An 18137-nucleotide genomic window follows, 5' to 3' on the forward strand; every position below is an offset into this window, starting at 1 on the left:
TATGTCATATCAGGATGCCTTTAACTGCCAGTAACAATATCCAAAATATGAAATGTTTTGGCTCACCTCAAATCTAAAAGGATATTGAGTTTTAGATTTGCCTGAATCCTATTCACGCAGACCCTATTTCCCTGCATTCTTGTGGCTCTGCCAACTTGCCATCCTCCATATGTTCACTTTATCCTCAGCTTGCTAACAAGTTCTGGATTTCATGTGCATACACTGTGACATCCAGAAGAAGAGATGCTCTCAGGAACCATCAGCAAATCTTGTGTCTCTTTTAATGGAGTTAAGTCATAAGCTGGTCCTTTCCAGTCTTTATCAGAGAAGGTAGGGTTGTCCTTAGATAAAACCAGCCTGCTCCTGGACTCAGCTACCTGGAAGCACATGGGTGTGTGAGGAGGGGGGGATTTTGGAACCTAATCCAGGTTCCAGGATGGGAAGAGTGGAGAATGGATGTTGGGTAGGCAGCCAAAAACATCCATTACATACAGTATTCCAGTCTTTCTTAACAATCACAAGGGTAGGTGGGGCAGGTTTCTTCATTGTACAGATGAGAACGCAAGACTAAGATGGTCTTGAACCTTCTTAGTTCACATCTCCCTTTGTGTCTGAGTAATTTTTTCATGCTTCTGATAGGCCAAAAGAAATACCTAACCAGTCTATCTAAATTATTAAGTGCCGGGGGAGGAGCAAGATGGCAGAAGAGTAGGGTCCCCAAATCACCTGTCTCCACCAAATTACCTAGAAAACCTTCAAATTATCCTGAAAATCTATCAATTCGGCCTGAGATTTAAATAGAGACCAGCTGGAATGCTACAGTGAGAAGAGTTCGCGCTTCCATCAAGGTAGGAAGACGGGGGGGAAAAGAAATAAAGAAACAAAGGCCTCCAAGGGGGAGGAGCCCCGCGAGGAGCCGGGCTGAGGCCGGGGCGAGTGTCCCCAGGACAGGAGAGCCCCGTCCCGGAGGAGCAGGAGCTGCACCGACCTTCCCGGCGGAAAGGGGCTCGCAGGGAGGTGGAGCAGGACCCGGGAGGGCGGGGATGCCCTCGGGCTCCCGGGGACAGTAACAAACACCTGCGCCCCGGGAGAGTGCGCCGAGCTCCCTAAGGGCTGCAGCGCGCACGGCGGGACCCGGAGCAGCTCGGAGGGGCTCGGGCAGAGGAAGAGGCTCCGTGCGGAGGGGGCTGCGCGGTTCCAGGAGCAGCTGGGAGGGGCTTGGGCGGCGGCTCCGCGGAGGGGGCTGCGCGGCCCGGGAGCGCGAATCCACCAGCGCAGGCGCCGGGACACAGCCCAGGATCCCGCCTCCCCCGGGACAGGCAGAGGCCGGGAGGGCCCAGGACAGCGAGGACGCTCCTGCCCCAGCTGAGCAGATCAGCGGCCCCGCCCGGAGCCTCCAGGCCCTGCAGACGGAGTTCCTGCCGGAGCTGAATCCAGGTTTCCAGAGCTGCCCCACCACTGGGGCTGTTCCTCCTGGGACCTCACGGGGTAAACAACCCCCACTGAGCCCTGCACCAGGCAGGGGCACAGCAGCTCCCCCAACTGCTAACACCTGAAAATCAGCACAACCCCTCCCCCAGAACACCAGCTAGACGGACAAGTTTCAGGAGAAGCCAAGGGACTTAAAGTACACAGAATCAGAAGATACTGCCCCGTGGTTCTTTTTTTTTTTTTTTTTTTTTTTTGCTTTTTGATTTGTTTCCTTCCCCCACCCCTTTTTTTCTCCTTTCTTTTTCTTCTTTTTTTTTTTTTTTCGTTTTTTTTCTCTTTCTTCCCTTTTTTTTCTCTTTCTCTTTTCTTTCTTTCTTTCTCTCCTCTCTTTTTCTCTTTTTCCCAATACAACTTGCTTTTGGCCACTCTGCACTGAGCAAAATGACTAGAAGGAAAACCTCACCTCAAAAGAAAGAATCAGAAACAGTCCTCTCTCCCACAGAGTTACAAAATCTGGATTACAATTCAATGTCAGAAAGCCAATTCAGAAGCACTACTATACAGCTACTGGTGGCTCTAGAAAAAAGTATAAAGGACTCAAGAGACTTCATGACTGCAGAATTTAGAGCTAATCAGGCAGAAATTAAAAATCAATTGAATGAGATGCAATCCAAACTAGAAGTCCTAACGACGAGGGTTAACGAGGTGGAAGAACGAGTGAGTGACCTAGAAGACAAGTTGATAGCAAAGAGGGAAACTGAGGAAAAAAGAGACAAACAATTAAAAGACCATGAAGATAGATTAAGGGAAATAAACGACAGCCTGAGGAAGAAAAACCTACGTTTAATTGGGGTTCCCGAGGGCGCCGAAAGGGACAGAGGGCCAGAATATGTATTTGAACAAATTCTAGCTGAAAACTTTCCTAATCTGGGAAGGGAAACAGGCATTCAGATCCAGGAAATAGAGAGATCCCCCCCTAAAATCAATAAAAACCGTTCAACACCTCGACATTTAATAGTGAAGCTTGCAAATTCCAAAGATAAAGAGAAGATCCTTAAAGCAGCAAGAGACAAGAAATCCCTGACTTTTATGGGGAGGAGTATTAGGGTAACAGCAGACCTCTCCACAGAGACCTGGCAGGCCAGAAAGGGCTGGCAGGATATATTCAGGGTCCTAAATGAGAAGAACATGCAACCAAGAATACTTTATCCAGCAAGGCTCTCATTCAAAATGGAAGGAGAGATAAAGAGTTTCCAAGAGGGGCAGCAACTAAAAGAATATGTGACCTCCAAACCAGCTCTGCAAGAAATTTTAAGGGGGACTCTGAAAATTCCCCTTTAAGAAGAAGTTCAGTGGAACAGTCCACAAAAACAAGGACTGAATAGATATCATGATGACACTAAACTCCTATCTCTCAATAGTAACTCTGAATGTGAACGGGCTTAATGACCCCATCAAAAGGCGCAGGGTTTCAGACTGGATAAAAAAGCAGGACCCATCTATTTGCTGTCTACAAGAGACTCATTTTAGACAGAAGGACACCTACAGCCTGAAAATAAAAGGTTGGAGAACCATTTACCATTCGAATGGTCCTCAAAAGAAAGCAGGGGTAGCCATCCTTATATCAGATAAACTAAAATTTACCCCAAAGACTGTAGTGAGAGATGAAGAGGGACACTATATCATACTTAAAGGATCTATTCAACAAGAGGACTTAACAATCCTCAATATATATGCTCCGAATGTGGGAGCTGCCAAATATATAAATCAATTATTAACCAAAGTGAAGAAATACTTAGATAATAATACACTTATACTTGGTGACTTCAATCTAGCTCTTTCTATACTCGATAGGTCTTCTAAGCACAGCATCTCCAAAGAAACGAGAGCTTTAAATGATACACTGGACCAGATGGATTTCACAGATATCTACAGAACTTTACATCCAAACTCAACTGAATACACATTCTTCTCAAGCGCACATGGAACTTTCTCCAGAATAGACCACATATTGGGTCACAAATCGGGTCTGAACCGATACCAAAAGATTGGGATCGTCCCCTGCATATTCTCAGACCATAATGCCTTGAAATTAGAACTAAATCACAACAAGAAGTTTGGAAGGACCTCAAACACGTGGAGGTTAAGGACCATCCTGCTAAAAGATAAAAGGGTCAACCAGGAAATTAAGGAAGAATTAAAAAGATTCATGGAAACTAATGAGAATGAAGATACAACTGTTCAAAATCTTTGGGATGCAGCAAAAGCAGTCCTAAGGGGGAAATACATCGCAATACAAGCATCCATTCAAAAACTGGAAAGAACTCAAATACAAAAGCTAACCTTACACATAAAGGAGCTAGAGAAAAAACAGCAAATAGATCCTACACCCAAGAGAAGAAGGGAGTTAATAAAGATTCGAGCAGAACTCAACGAAATCGAGACCAGAAGAACTGTGGAACAGATCAACAGAACCAGGAATTGGTTCTTTGAAAGAATTAATAAGATAGATAAACCATTAGCCAGCCTTATTAAAAAGAAGAGAGAGAAGACTCAAATTAATAAAATCATGAATGAGAAAGGAGAGATCACTACCAACACCAAGGAAATACAAACCATTTTAAAAACATATTATGAACAGCTATACGCCAATAAATTAGGCAATCTAGAAGAAATGGACGCATTCCTGGAAAGCCACAAACTACCAAAACTGGAACAGGAAGAAATAGAAAACCTGAACAGGCCAATAACCAGGGAGGAAATTGAAGCAGTCATCAAAAACCTCCCAAGACACAAGAGTCCAGGGCCAGATGGCTTCCCAGGGGAATTTTATCAAACGTTTAAAGAAGAAACCATACCTATTCTCCTAAAGCTGTTTGGAAAGATAGAAAGAGATGGAGTACTTCCAAATTCATTCTATGAAGCCAGCATCACCTTAATTCCAAAGCCAGACAAAGACCCCACCAAAAAGGAGAATTACAGACCAATATCCCTGATGAACATGGATGCAAAAATTCTCAACAAGATACTGGCCAATAGGATCCAACAGTACATTAAGAAAATTATTCACCATGACCAAGTAGGATTTATCCCTGGGACACAAGGCTGGTTCAACACCCGTAAAACAATCAATGTGATTCATCATATCAGCAAGAGAAAAACCAAGAACCATATGATCCTCTCATTGGATGCAGAGAAAGCATTTGACAAAATACAGCATCCATTCCTGATCAAAACTCTTCAGAGTGTAGGGATAGAGGGAACATTCCTCGACATCTTAAAAGCCATCTATGAAAAGCCCACAGCAAATATCATTCTCAATGGGGAAGCACTGGGAGCCTTTCCCCTAAGATCAGGAACAAGACAGGGATGTCCACTCTCACCACTGCTGTTCAACATAGTACTGGAAGTCCTAGCCTCAGCAATCAGACAACAAAAAGACATTAAAGGCATTCAAATTGGCAAAGAAGAAGTCAAACTCTCCCTCTTCGCCGATGACATGATACTCTACATAGAAAACCCAAAAGTCTCCACCCCAAGATTGCTAGAACTCATACAGCAATTCGGTAGCGTGGCAGGATACAAAATCAATGCCCAGAAGTCAGTGGCATTTCTATACACTAACAATGAGACTGAAGAAAGAGAAATTAAGGAGTCAATCCCATTTACAATTGCACCCAAAAGCATAAGATACCTAGGAATAAACCTAACCAAAGAGGTAAAGGATCTATACCCTAAAAACTATAGAACACTTCTGAAAGAAATTGAGGAAGACACAAAGAGATGGAAAAATATTCCATGCTCATGGATTGGCAGAATTAATATTGTGAAAATGTCAATGTTACCCAGGGCAATATACACGTTTAATGCAATCCCTATCAAAATACCATGGACTTTCTTCAGAGAGTTAGAACAAATTATTTTAAGATTTGTGTGGAATCAGAAAAGACCCCGAATAGCCAGGGGAATTTTAAAAAAGAAAACCATATCTGGGGGCATCACAATGCCAGATTTCAGGTTGTACTACAAAGCTGTGGTCATCAAGACAGTGTGGTACTGGCACAAAAACAGACACATAGATCAGTGGAACAGAATAGAGAATCCAGAAGTGGACCCTGAACTTTATGGGCAACTAATATTCGATAAAGGAGGAAAGACTATCCATTGGAAGAAAGACAGTCTCTTCAATAAATGGTGCTGGGAAAATTGGACATCCACATGCAGAAGAATGAAACTAGACCACTCTCTTTCACCATACACAAAGATAAACTCAAAATGGATGAAAGATCTAAATGTGAGACAAGATTCCATCAAAATCCTAGAGAAGAACACAGGCAACACCCTTTTTGAACTCGGCCATAGTAACTTCTTGCAAGATACATCCACGAAGGCAAAAGAAACAAAAGCAAAAATGAACTATTGGGACTTCATCAAGATAAGAAGCTTTTGCACAGCAAAGGATACAGTCAACAAAACTCAAAGACAACCTACAGAATAGGAGAAGATATTTGCAAATGACATATCAGATAAAGGGCTAGCTTCCAAGATCTATAAAGAACTTATCAAACTCAACACCAAAGAAACAAACAATCCAATCATGAAATGGGCAAAAGACATGAACAGAAATCTCACAGAGGAAGACATAGACATGGCCAACATGCATATGAGAAAATGCTCTGCATCACTTGCCATCAGGGAAATACAAATCAAAACCACAATGAGATACCACCTCACACCAGTGAGAATGGGGAAAATTAACAAGGCAGGAAACAACAAATGTTGGAGAGGATGCGGAGAAAAGGGAACCCTCTTACACTGTTGGTGGGAATGTGAACTGGTGCAGCCACTCTGGAAAACTGTGTGGAGGTTCCTCAAACAGTTAAAAATATACCTGCCCTACGACCCAGCAATTGCACTGTTGGGGATTTACCCCAAAGATACAAATGCAATGAAACGCCGGGACACCTGCACCCCGATGTTTATAGCAGCAATGGCCACGATAGCCAAACTGTGGAAGGAGCCTCGGTGTCCAACGAAAGATGAATGGATAAAGAAGATGTGGTTTATGTATACAATGGAATATTACTCAGCTATTAGAAATGACAAATACCCACCATTTGCTTCAACGTGGATGGAACTGGAGGGTATTATGCTGAGTGAAGTAAGTCAGTCGGAGAAGGACAAACATTATATGTTCTCATTCATTTGGGGAATATAAATAATAGTGACAGGGAATATAAGGGAAGGGAGAAGAAATGTGTGGGAAATATCAGAAAGGGAGACAGAACGTAAAGACTGCTAACTCTGGGAAACGAACTAGGGGTGGTAGAAGGGGAGGAGGGCGGGGGGTGGGAGTGAATGGGTGAGGGCACTGGGGGTTATTCTGTATGTTAGTAAATTGAACACCAATAAAAAATAAATTAAAAAAAATTATTAGGTGCCAACAACTTAAGTATTCACACCTTAACAACTAATTAGCTGTTTGAAAAACCATAATACACATAAATTGAGAGAATTATTTTTATTTCATTTTTGACACTTATGGGTCATACACGTGTTAAACACTGTAGCTTCTCATTCCTTAGAATTGGACACCACTATCATTTTCTGTTCCACATTTATATTCATATAATATTTGCTTCATTGAAAGGATTATAGTACAATCTTTTTTTTAAGATTTTTCTTTTAATTTTTTTATTTTATTTTTTTTAAGATTTATTTATTTATTTATTTATGATAGAGAGAGAAAGAGAGAGAGAGAGGCAGAGACACAGGAGGAGGGAGAAGCAGGCTCCATGCTGGGAGCCCAACAGGGGACTCTATCCCGGGACTCCAGGATCGTGCCCTGGGCCAAAGGCAGGCGCCAAGCCGCTGAGCTTCCCAGGGATCCCAAGATTTTTCTTTTAAAGATTTTATTTATTTATTCATGAGAGATACACACACACACACACAGAGGCAGGCTCCATGCAGGGAGCCCATGTGGAACTTGATCCCAGGACCCCAGGATCACGCACTGAGCTGAAGGCAGAAGCTCAACAGCTAAGCCACCCAGGGGTCCCTTATGATTTTATTTATTTATTCATGAGAGACACAGTGAGAGAGAGGCAGAGGGAGAAGCAGGCTCCATGCAGGGAGCCCAATGTGGGCCTCAATCCCGGGACTCCAGGATCATGCCCTGAACCGAAGGCATTCAACTGCTGAGCCACCTGGATTATAGTGCAATCTTATGTTCAAAGTGCCATCTACTTCACTGATACTTCATGTGGTGTCTGTTTAACAGATGCTGGTTTTCACTCTGTTTACTATCTTCAAAATTTTAAATATCCTGAGGCATCCCTTTGTGTTCAGTGTGGTTTCCTGGGGCATTTTGGCACACAGTTTGGGAACCATCAGTTTAAGTGATTTGCCTAGGAAGATACTAGTAAGAAGAGGCAGAACCAGAATTTAAATTTTAATATTCCCACTCTGAGTCTTGCTCCTAAACCATTTTAAGGGCCCTTCCCATAAAATTGTGTTCCTCTTGCTCCAGAGAGTTTTCACTTGAACTCCTCAAGGTCCAGCAAAGAAAATATGACCCACTCAGAGTCTTTAAAACAGAGATTTATTCTTACACCATAAACAAAAATAAACTCAAAATGGTTTAAAGACCTACATGTGAAACCTGAAACCATAAAATTGCTAGAAGAAAACATAGGTAGTAATATCTTTGACATCAGCTGTAGAAACATTTTTCTACATATGTATCCTCTGGCCCGGAAAACAAAAGCAAAATTAAACTGTTGGAACTACACCAAAATAAAAAGCTTTTCAACAGCAAAGGAAACCATTAACAGAACAAAAGATCAACCAATTGAATGGGAGAAGATATTTGCAAATGATACATCTAGATAAGGGGTTACTGTCCAAAATATGTAAAGAATTTATACAACTCAACTCCAAAAGAACAAATAATCCAATTAAAAATGGGCAGAGGACCTGAATAGACATTTTTCCAAAGAAGACACACAGATGGCTAACAGACACATGAAAAGGTCCTCAACATCAGTAATCATGAGGAAAATACAATTTAAAACCACAATAAGAATCACAGTTGCTGTCAGAATGACTAAAATCATGCACCACTGGTGGGAATGAATGCACACTGGTGCAGCCACTGAGGGAAACATATGGAGGTTCCTAAAAATTAAAAATAAAATTACCTTATGATCCAGTAATTCTACTACTGGGCATTTACCCAAAGAAAAACACTAATTTAAAAAGATACGCATCCCTATGTTTATTGCAGCAAAATTTATAATAACCAAGGTATGGTAGCAACCCAAGTGTCCACTGATAATGGATAAAGAAGATGTGGTATGTATATACACAATGGACTATTACTCATAAAAAAGATGAACTTTTCTCAGTTGTGACCATGTGAATGGACCTCAAGTGTATAATGCAAATTGAAAAAGTCGGAGAAAGACAAATGCCATGATTTTACTCATATGTGGAATTTAAGAAACAACAAAGAGAAAAGACAAAAAGTACAGAGATCAAACCAGTGGTTGCCTGAGGGGAGGTAGGTGGGGGGATGGGTGAAATATCAATCAATCAGGAAATGTAATGTAGAGAATTATACCGGTGACAAAAGAGCTGAGAAGACCAGAGGACATTGAGGCAGGCAATCCAGATATGAGCTACAACAGGGAAGCCAGGACCACTTCTGTGGCTGCAGGCATGATAGGAAAAGCAGTGTAAGGAGAACCCGGAAGTTAAGGTTGCCTGGTGGAAGCCAGACCCTCTGTGGAGAAGCAGCCACTGACAGCTCAGGAAGGAGAAAGCAAGGGAAATAACATGATCTTCCCTCCTGGCCCCAGTCTTCCCACCAATGCCATCCATTGGCCCAACCTACCCAGAAGCTAGAGAGCAAGGAACCCTGGGAAATGTAGTCTCTTATGATATGTGAGGAGGGGCGAGGAATGGACCCGAACAAACAGGCAGTTGATGGATACTACAAAATGCAGTGAATGCGCTTTATTTACTCAGTAACTCCTGTAGCAAATATTTTTGAGGACGTACTAGGTGTCAGGTGTCATGTTAGATGCTGGGGATACCATAATGACTGAAATGAACCTGATCACTGCTCGTAAAGGGATCAGACTAACAGGAGAAATAGAATAAACACAGAACTATCTAATTATAAAGTGTGTTAAGTGCAATGAAGGGACATATCACAGTGCTATGAGACAGCTATAGCTATAGATTGGAGAGAGGATGCAACTTCCCGTGGTTTTAGGTCTAGCTAACGGACTCTTGAGGTGTGTGCGTATAGAAACTTGGGTTCAGGAAGACACAGAATATTTATACCTAGAAAAAGTTTGGAAGGAGATATTGAGGCATTCATATTTTGACTGGACACCTGCATCATACAGCTCTATCATCTCAACGCTGTGTGTGTGATCGTGTGTAACAGTGTGTATATATGTGTGTGCACGACACAGACAGGGAGAAAGAACAGTACAAAGAGAGATTCCTTTAGACAAACATTCTAAGGAGCCAGAGGGCTCACAGCCACTAATCTCCCTCATGCTTTCCTGACTCCACCCCCTTCCCTCTCATCATAACTTGTGATCTTAGAGGCATGAAAGAATTTGAGCCCCTCCCCCAGCTTGACCATCTCTGTTGGCTGCTCAGCCGGGCTCCATGTCAAATCCAGCTTGGAGCAGAAACCCGAGGTCCACTCAGAAGGCGGTGGGCTTGCAGGCAAGGTTCCTCACCCTGTGGCCATGGGCGGCAACACTGGGCAGCTTGGCATTCATACCTGTAAGTCCCTAGCTGAGGATGACCCCTTTGATCCTGTGGAGCCTCCCAAAAGACCCACGAGCAATCTCATCATGCACAGCATGGCCATGCTTGGCCGGGAGTTCTGCTATGCAGTGGAGGCAGCCTACGTGACCCCAGTCCTGCTCAGCGTGGGGCTGCCCAAGAGCCTGTACAGCACTGTGTGGCTCCTCAGCCCCATCCTGGGATTCCTGCTGCAACCCGTGGGGGGATCAGCCAGCGACAACTGCCAGGCCAGGTGGGGCCGGCGGAGACCCTACATCCTCACCCTGGGCATCATGATGCTCCTGGGCATGGCTCTGTACCTCAACGGGGATGCTGTTGTATCAGGTCAGTGGTCTGTACAGGTGGGCAGGCAGTGGAAAGGGCCCATTGTATGACTCAATAGGAGTAGAATGCAGATTTCTTTATGTGACATACAATTGGAAATTGATTAGAACGGATTGTCTCTCCTAGATTACAATAAATTTCCACTTTGGAATGACCCAATTCCAAGTTCTGTGGCTGGGGAACCTTTACTTTTAGAAACATCTAGGATGCATTGCTGCTGTTGTTTTATTGTTGTGAGGATTTAAAAATAGAAATATTTTTTAAATCTGTTTTGTCAACTGCAATATTTTTACATGTTTTGAGCTTATGCTTTATTTGGTACTTTTGTCAAATTAACCGTTTGCCAAATGACTCCATGAATACTTATAATAAATTACCTACATGTCTAAATAAGAGCTAATTTTATTCATAGCTTTATGTAGAGTCTTTTAATGGGTGTAGGGCATCAGCCTGTCAGCTCAAGGGGACATTTTTGCACTGTAAATTCTGGGCAAAAACAAACCTGATGGTGAGGACTTTTTCTTGCCATTAACCAGCCACCAATTCATCAGTAACTAGTGGTAGTACATAAAAAGGTTCATTGAAAGAAGAATTGTTAAACTTAAAAATAGCACACATTTCTGGATCATTAACTCTCAGACTAGCAGAATGGATGATAATGAGGCAGGATAGTCAGCTATTATTTGTATATATTTATTTATTTTTATTTTTAAAATTTATTTATTCATGAGAGACACAGAGAGAGAGAGAGAGAGAGGCAGAGACACAGGCAGAGGGAGAAGCAGGCTCCAGGCAGGGAGCCTGATGTGGGACTTCGATCCCAGGACTCCAGGATCACGCCCTAAGCCAAAGGCAGACGCTCAACCCCTGAGCCAGCCAAGCATCCCTCATTTGTATATATTTAAAAGAGGTCATAAACCCATAAATGTTGGTTATATCTGCAAAATATTCACAAAAACCCCTGATAAGAATAGTTGCCTTTGGGCAGAGGTACTGAAAGACTTTGGATGTAAAAAGTGGAGTGTAGGCTTATTTTTAACTTATTTTAATAAGTTAAAATAAGTTAAATAATAATTAAAAATAAATTAAATAATAATTTTTAAAAATATGTGCATATATTGTTTTATTCTTAAGCGAAACTGAAAACAAGGGAAAACATTCTTTTTTTTCTCTAATAGGAGACTGGATGAATGAATTCCAGCACACCCAGAGTGAATATTATTCAGCTGTTAAAAATTGTGCAGCTGCTCTCCATTAAGTGAAATGCAAAGATCTGAGGAGAGTTGGTTATAGATAAATGTGTCCGATTGATCCCATTAGTCAGTGCTCAAAGTATGGGTCTCAGAGCCAGGGCATCAGCATCCTTGGGCAGAGGGTGTTTAGAGATGCAAATGCCCAACCGCACCTCAGACCTATTGGAGAGTCATGAGTCATGGGAGAATCATGGAGAATCGTGGGAGACAGAGCCCAATAAATCTGTTTCAACAAGTTGTCCAAGGAGTGATTAAGGATGCTGCAGTTTGAGAGCACTGTATTAGGGCACTGGTGTACATTTTTTTCTGTACGTGTTTAAGTATGTAAAGAGTTATCTGAAGGATGGCCATCAGTGGGGGCTGGGATGAAGCATTTCCCTCGAATTTTCTAGATTATTGGAATGGTTTACAATAAGCCGTTTACAAGAATTTTTGAAACAACTTTTTAAAATGAGATATGATTTAAAATTCATACAACTCAGTGCTGTATCAGTATATCCCAAGGTAGTACAACCATCACCAACCACTATCTAAGGCTACCACATTTTATCACCCCGGAAAGAAACTCAGTAACCATTAGCAGTCACCTCCCATTCCCTCCTCCCCATCGGGACTAAGCAACCCCTCAATCTACTTCCCATCTCTGCAGATCTACCTTTTCTGGCATTCACATTGTGTAATTTTTAAAACCTGAAAAAATAATGAAGCCATTTTTATTTGGAAAAGCAAAGGGAGGTAAGTTGATGACAAGACCTTCTGGTGAAAATAAAAATGCAAATCCTTCTAATGCAGGATTAGGTGATGTATATTTATTTCCTTTTTAGCCTTGATTGCTGATCCAAGAAGGAAGCGGATTTGGGCCATAACCATCACGATGATAGGTGTAGTTTTCTTTGATTTTGCTGCTGACTTCATTGATGGGCCCATTAAAGCCTACTTATTTGATGTCTGCTCTTATGAGGATAAGGAGAGGGGCCTCCACTACCATGCCTTCTTCACAGGTAGGGAATATTCCAGAAAATCTTTCCTTAAGCTCCCAGACAGGGAGGCACTTCCACTAAAGCCAGCCAGTGTCTATAAGCGTCAGAGTTTTTGAATGAAAGGGTCTGTTGATGGAATGCTCCCATCACGCGGCTCTGTCTTTCAGTGCATTTCTCTAAACAAATCAGCTTGTGACTGGGCTCTGGAGGTTTTGCAAAGGAAGTTTACTTAAGAGCTTTCTGAGGAATCATTTGTGGAGACATTTACAACTGCAATGAAAAGAGGCCCTTGTGCACTTTACTTTTTTTTCTTTTTTAAAATCAGTAATGTAGCATCAGCATTACTTAGGAACTTGTTAAAAATGCAGCTTCCTGGGCCTCTCACCTCCAGTTATTTTGGTTCAGTGGGTTTGAGATGGGACCCAGAAGTCTGCATTTTTAAAAGGATCCTGGATGATTCTGTGGCAAGTTTCCTAAGAACCGCATTTAAACGCAAAAATAGAAACAAACCAAGCAAATTCAAACAAACTTAAACAAAACCCATTAGTCCTTAGTTATATCAAAAGTTGGCATTTCCTCAACCTCCTGGTTTGAAAAAGGCCATGCCAGGACAATGAGGGCTCTCTTTGATTCTTGGGGCTGTTGCCGCTTCCTTTGGTTGCTGTTGGGTCACTCATTTAAAGCGATGCTAGCAATATTCAATATGTATTTATAGAGCACCAGTCAGGAACCCCCTGGGGAAAGGGGTTATACAGAAGATTATAGCACCATCCTGGCCTGGGAGGGGTTTTATATATAGTTGGGGGTGGGGAGGATCTATCAGTCCACCTTATTTGATATCTTTAAGGCCCAACCAAAATATTTATTTTGTCGTGATATATTGTCTCCGTTCATAGCCAGGTAGGTCCCATGAGAAGCAAGATCTTAAGTTTATGTTTCCAGTGCCTGCTCATGGAAGCCTTTGGGTCAATATTCGTTGTTTGAACAAACATTTGAATGGTAGCCTCTGGAAGCAGAAGCTGCCCAGGCAAGAGAGTAGTTCTTCCCTGCTTCAGGGAAAATGGAGGAGCAGGACTCAAGCCCATCCAACCTAACACATTGAGAATTTTATTGCTCTAATGTACTTTGGGCAGTGTGGCCACCCTTTCCCAGCTCACGTCATGTTTGTCCTGGCCAACCAGTCTCTCCCGTGCTGCCCCTGTTATTAGAAGGCTGAATTTGGTATTTGGGGAACTTTTCAAAGGCTAGCACATAAGGTAATATTTCTATGAGTCTGAGAAAATATCGTGTTCCCAGGGACAGAGGCCAGGTCTGTTTTACTCATTGCATCCCTTTTCACCTTTTGCACAGCCTGGCACATCATACACAAGTGCTCAGAATAAATATTAATGGAAAAAACAAAGGAGGCTGCCCTTTTCTGTTCCAACAAAGGAGGCTGCCCTTTTCTGTTCCAACTTCCAAATTGCCTTCCCCCTTTCTCCCTTTGGAAATCAAAGCTGCTTGGAAACTTTCCACCCATTTCCTGAAGAGAAGACCTCACCCCTCCCCTAAATTGCAGGCAAACAACTTCTAACTTGGTCAGGGACTCTACCTACCCATAAAGTAATCAAAAGAAAAGTTTATCAAGTGGATGAAGATAGAGGTATAGACAAGTTGTGTAACTCCAGCAGGAAGAGATGGTGGAGGCTACAGTTCATCTCATCCATATCCTGAACTTCATTGCCCTGGGGCTGGTGTCATCTGCTTGGGCTACCATAGCACAATACCACAGACTGGGTGCTGAAACGACAGAAATTAAGTTCTCACACTTTTGAAGGCTGGAAGTCCAAGATCACGGTGACTACAGGGTTGGTTGGTGAGACCTTACTTCTTGGTCTTTACCTGGCCATCTCCTCACTCTGACCTCACAGGGCCTTTCCTTTGTGCACATGTTCCTGGTGAGTCTTATCCAATTTCAAAGACCAGTCCTGGGGTGCCTGGGTGGCTCAGTCGGTTAAGTGTCTGCCTTTGGCTCAGGTCATGATCCTGAGGTCCTGGGATTGAGCCCCGCATCAGGAGCCGTGCTCCACAGGGAGTCTGCCTCTCCATCTTCCTCTGCCCCTACCCATCCACCCTTGCTTGTGTGCTCTTTCTCTCTCTCAAATAAATAAATAAATAAATAAATAAATAAATAAATAAAATCTAGAAAGAAAGAAGAAAGAAGAAAGAAAAGAAAGAAAGAAAGAAAGAAAGAAAGAAAGAAAGAAAGAAAGAAAGAAAGAAAGAAAGACACCAGTGCTGTGGTTTAGGGCCCCACCCTCATGACCTCATTTAACCTTAATTACCTCCTAAAGACCTTTTCTCCAAATGTGTCCTCACACGGGGGCTTCAACATTTGTCTCTTTTAAAGGAGAAAGCAAAACTCCCACAAGACTTCTGCTTGTGTCTCATTGGGCAGAATTAGGCGGCATGAACACCCAGAGGCCCAGGGGGTTGGAAAAGTGAGGGTTTAGAGGAGGGTGAGAGAGGTAAATCCTTAAATCGAATTTTAATTCTGTTAGCTAGGAGGAAGGGGTAATTATTACGGAATAGGCCAAAGTTGGTAGCTATCACATAGAATGCAAACACAATCGAGTACTAGCCTAATGAGAACAATTAAAGGCCAAGACAAGAAAGAACTTACAAAGCCCAATCTATTGATGAATAATCAAGAGGTAATTGTATTTTAAAATTATACTCCAGTTCACAATGTTATCTGATCACATTTATTATAATACTATTCATAGGCTCCCCTGTATTCTAATTCAGTATGTATTTATCTTCTTTTTACAAGATTTTATAAACTACACAATTTGTAAAAATATGAGGGTTTACTTCCCCATGGCTTCTAACCTATTGCCTTCTTGGTAGCAGGTATGTAGAAATGTTAGTTGCGTAAAAGGAGACTCTTGGTTTCATAACCTGCCTATATTTCATGCAGCTTTATACCAAGTTGGCAAATTGCATCCATCAGATGAATACGTTCATTTAGTTACCTTGTTTTGTCTCACGATCAGCACTGAGCTCTCAATCCCAACCGACTGTCTCTGGTTATAGGAGGACCGCTGAGTGTGTGTGGATGGCTCAAAGCAAAATCTTTTTCCAATTAGTAAAAAAAGAAAACGTCATCCTCTTCTAAAATAGTACAGTGAAGTCTCACCTTGTTTAAAGCTTAGATTCTAAAGTCCCTGCCCAAGTGATGATCATGGAGAGTCTACATTATTCATAAATATCTCTCAGATCACAGATAAAATATAGTATGCCTTGATTTGTGTGCACGGACCTGCATAGTGACGGATCCATATATCTGCAGCAACATATCCTCCTTAACGTTTACTGCTGGACATGGGCTCAATGAATGGGATAGAAGACATTTATTAACATTTATTATTAACATTTATAAAATGTTAATCTCTCTCTCCCCTTCTTTTCAAAGTGTGAATAGTTGAATTCTTTCCAGTTAAACATAGATGTGAGACCCCACCGTACTGTCCTTGTTCTGAATGGAAGCCCACATTGGAAAACGGAGTGAAAAATAATAAGCAATGCATTACCATACTGCTCTGTCTTTGCATACAGGCTAGACCTTCCGAATTTCCATGAACTTGGCAAAGAGATGTCTATAGCATTCTGCTTGAATCAAGCATTTTATGATAAAGGAATGTTCCGTGTCAGGGCCCATTTTGATTTTCAGCAACAGCAAGAAATTGTTTACCCAAGGAATCCAGTCATCTGAGTAAATTGAAATTCTTCTTTTCTTATTTATTTCAGAGCTATTTATTTCATTTTAGTCCAAGCCCAACAATTCCAAATGCTTTGCAAATAAGTGTCAAAGGGTTTGTTGCCAAAATATTTCCCAGCATATTTCTGACTTTTTTTTTTTTTTTTTTAAGAAAAGACTCTTCTGGTTCTTAAGGGACCTTTTTGTTCCCTGGCTGCTTCTGTCTCTTACATTTAAAGGTAACTAACTATCCTTTCTCTATCCCCGACACATGTGGTAGATTTAGTGGATCCACCCTTGTCGTGCTACCCTATGCCTTCACCTCTGGGTGAAGGCCTGTGGAAACCACATTCACTAGTAGGAAATTCCTTCCCTGTGTCAGAATGCTTCTAACTGAGCATATATCTGCTAAGTTGAACCCACCACTTTGTTGTCCTTAGCAGTTGGCTCTATCTTGCAGCGGGCAGCCAGGATGAGGTATGATGGGAAAAGTTGCCCTGGTTCAAATCCTGGCCCACTGCTGAGTGGTTTTAGTATTTCTGAACTCTTATTTCCTCACAGGATTGTGAATCTTTACACAATGTTAGTTATTAATATCCTGCCAAATGCCCAGAGCCAGGAATCGTTTGTTTCAAAGGATCAAACACCAAATATCTATATTTAGTTCATTTCCTCTATTCCCACTGGGCTTATAAAACCCATCAAAGTTTTATTTGTGGTAACTCAGAGGAACTTGTCCCACGTACATCTTTGGAAGAAGGATGGGTAGCTTGTTGGGGCACGACCTCTTTTAACTATTCTTCTTTTTTAATATCTCAAAGTAACATAAAAATGCTCAGGCTACAAACACTGATTAGAAATAATTTAAGGACTAAGAAAAGAATCTTAAAAATGAAGTTTAGATAGACATGGACTCCTATGAGCAAGCCCTTTGAACAAGTGGAAAAGATGCCATGTTTTGTGTTAGAGATTATTGGAATGCTTTCTCCTTCATGAGCAATTGCTGCATGAGTGGGTTTCTTGTGTCAGCTGGGTTCCCTTTGAAGTTTCCGTCCCTGGTGAACTTTCATATTTCATCAGTGACTTAGCTTGGAAAGGATGTGGCTGGAGTATAAGCCAAGGACATAGGCATGCCAGCTTTGTGGGCAACACGGATGACTTAGAGCAAAACGATTATTGTCTCCAAACTGCCATTTCTTTTCTGTTCAAGCGTGAGCAACACACCTCTCCAAGAATCTCAGAGAAACAAAAGTTAGGTTTCATGTGCTGGGTCAGGAAATGAGAAATTTCAGGTGTCTTATCTGAACTAGGGGAGCAATAGTAATGCATATGCTCAAATAAAGAATTTGTCTTTTCTGTCAAAATTTGTCAAATTTGTCAGTTTCTTTATTTGAGCATATGCATTACTATTGCTCCCCTAGTTCAGATAAGATACCTGAAATTTCTCATGGGATAATAAAGGTGAATACTTTCATGTGAACCATTATTGCGTTAGATGTACTAGCACATATTAGTAACTTTCGGCAGGAACACAAATTGCAAATTCAGTGCATTGACCTCTGGCAAACACCCTACGCCAGT

At 41.9% G+C, this 18137-nt stretch overlaps 1 protein-coding gene across 1 annotated transcript in view; it reads left to right on the forward strand.

The window, feature by feature from the left end:
* Window positions 1-7384: 7384 nt before the first annotated feature.
* Window positions 7385-18137, forward strand: part of SLC45A2 (solute carrier family 45 member 2) — a 30154-nt gene continuing 19401 nt past the window's right edge. The window contains exons 1-2 of the mRNA XM_077896300.1: window positions 7385-10584; window positions 12662-12838. Of these exons, the coding sequence (XP_077752426.1) occupies window positions 10200-10584; window positions 12662-12838 (562 nt within the window). The 5' untranslated portion in view covers window positions 7385-10199. The remainder of the gene's footprint in view (window positions 10585-12661; window positions 12839-18137) is intronic.

This window comes from Canis aureus, chromosome 4 (assembly GCF_053574225.1).
Source record: "Canis aureus isolate CA01 chromosome 4, VMU_Caureus_v.1.0, whole genome shotgun sequence".
Taxonomy (NCBI): domain Eukaryota; kingdom Metazoa; phylum Chordata; class Mammalia; order Carnivora; family Canidae; genus Canis; species Canis aureus.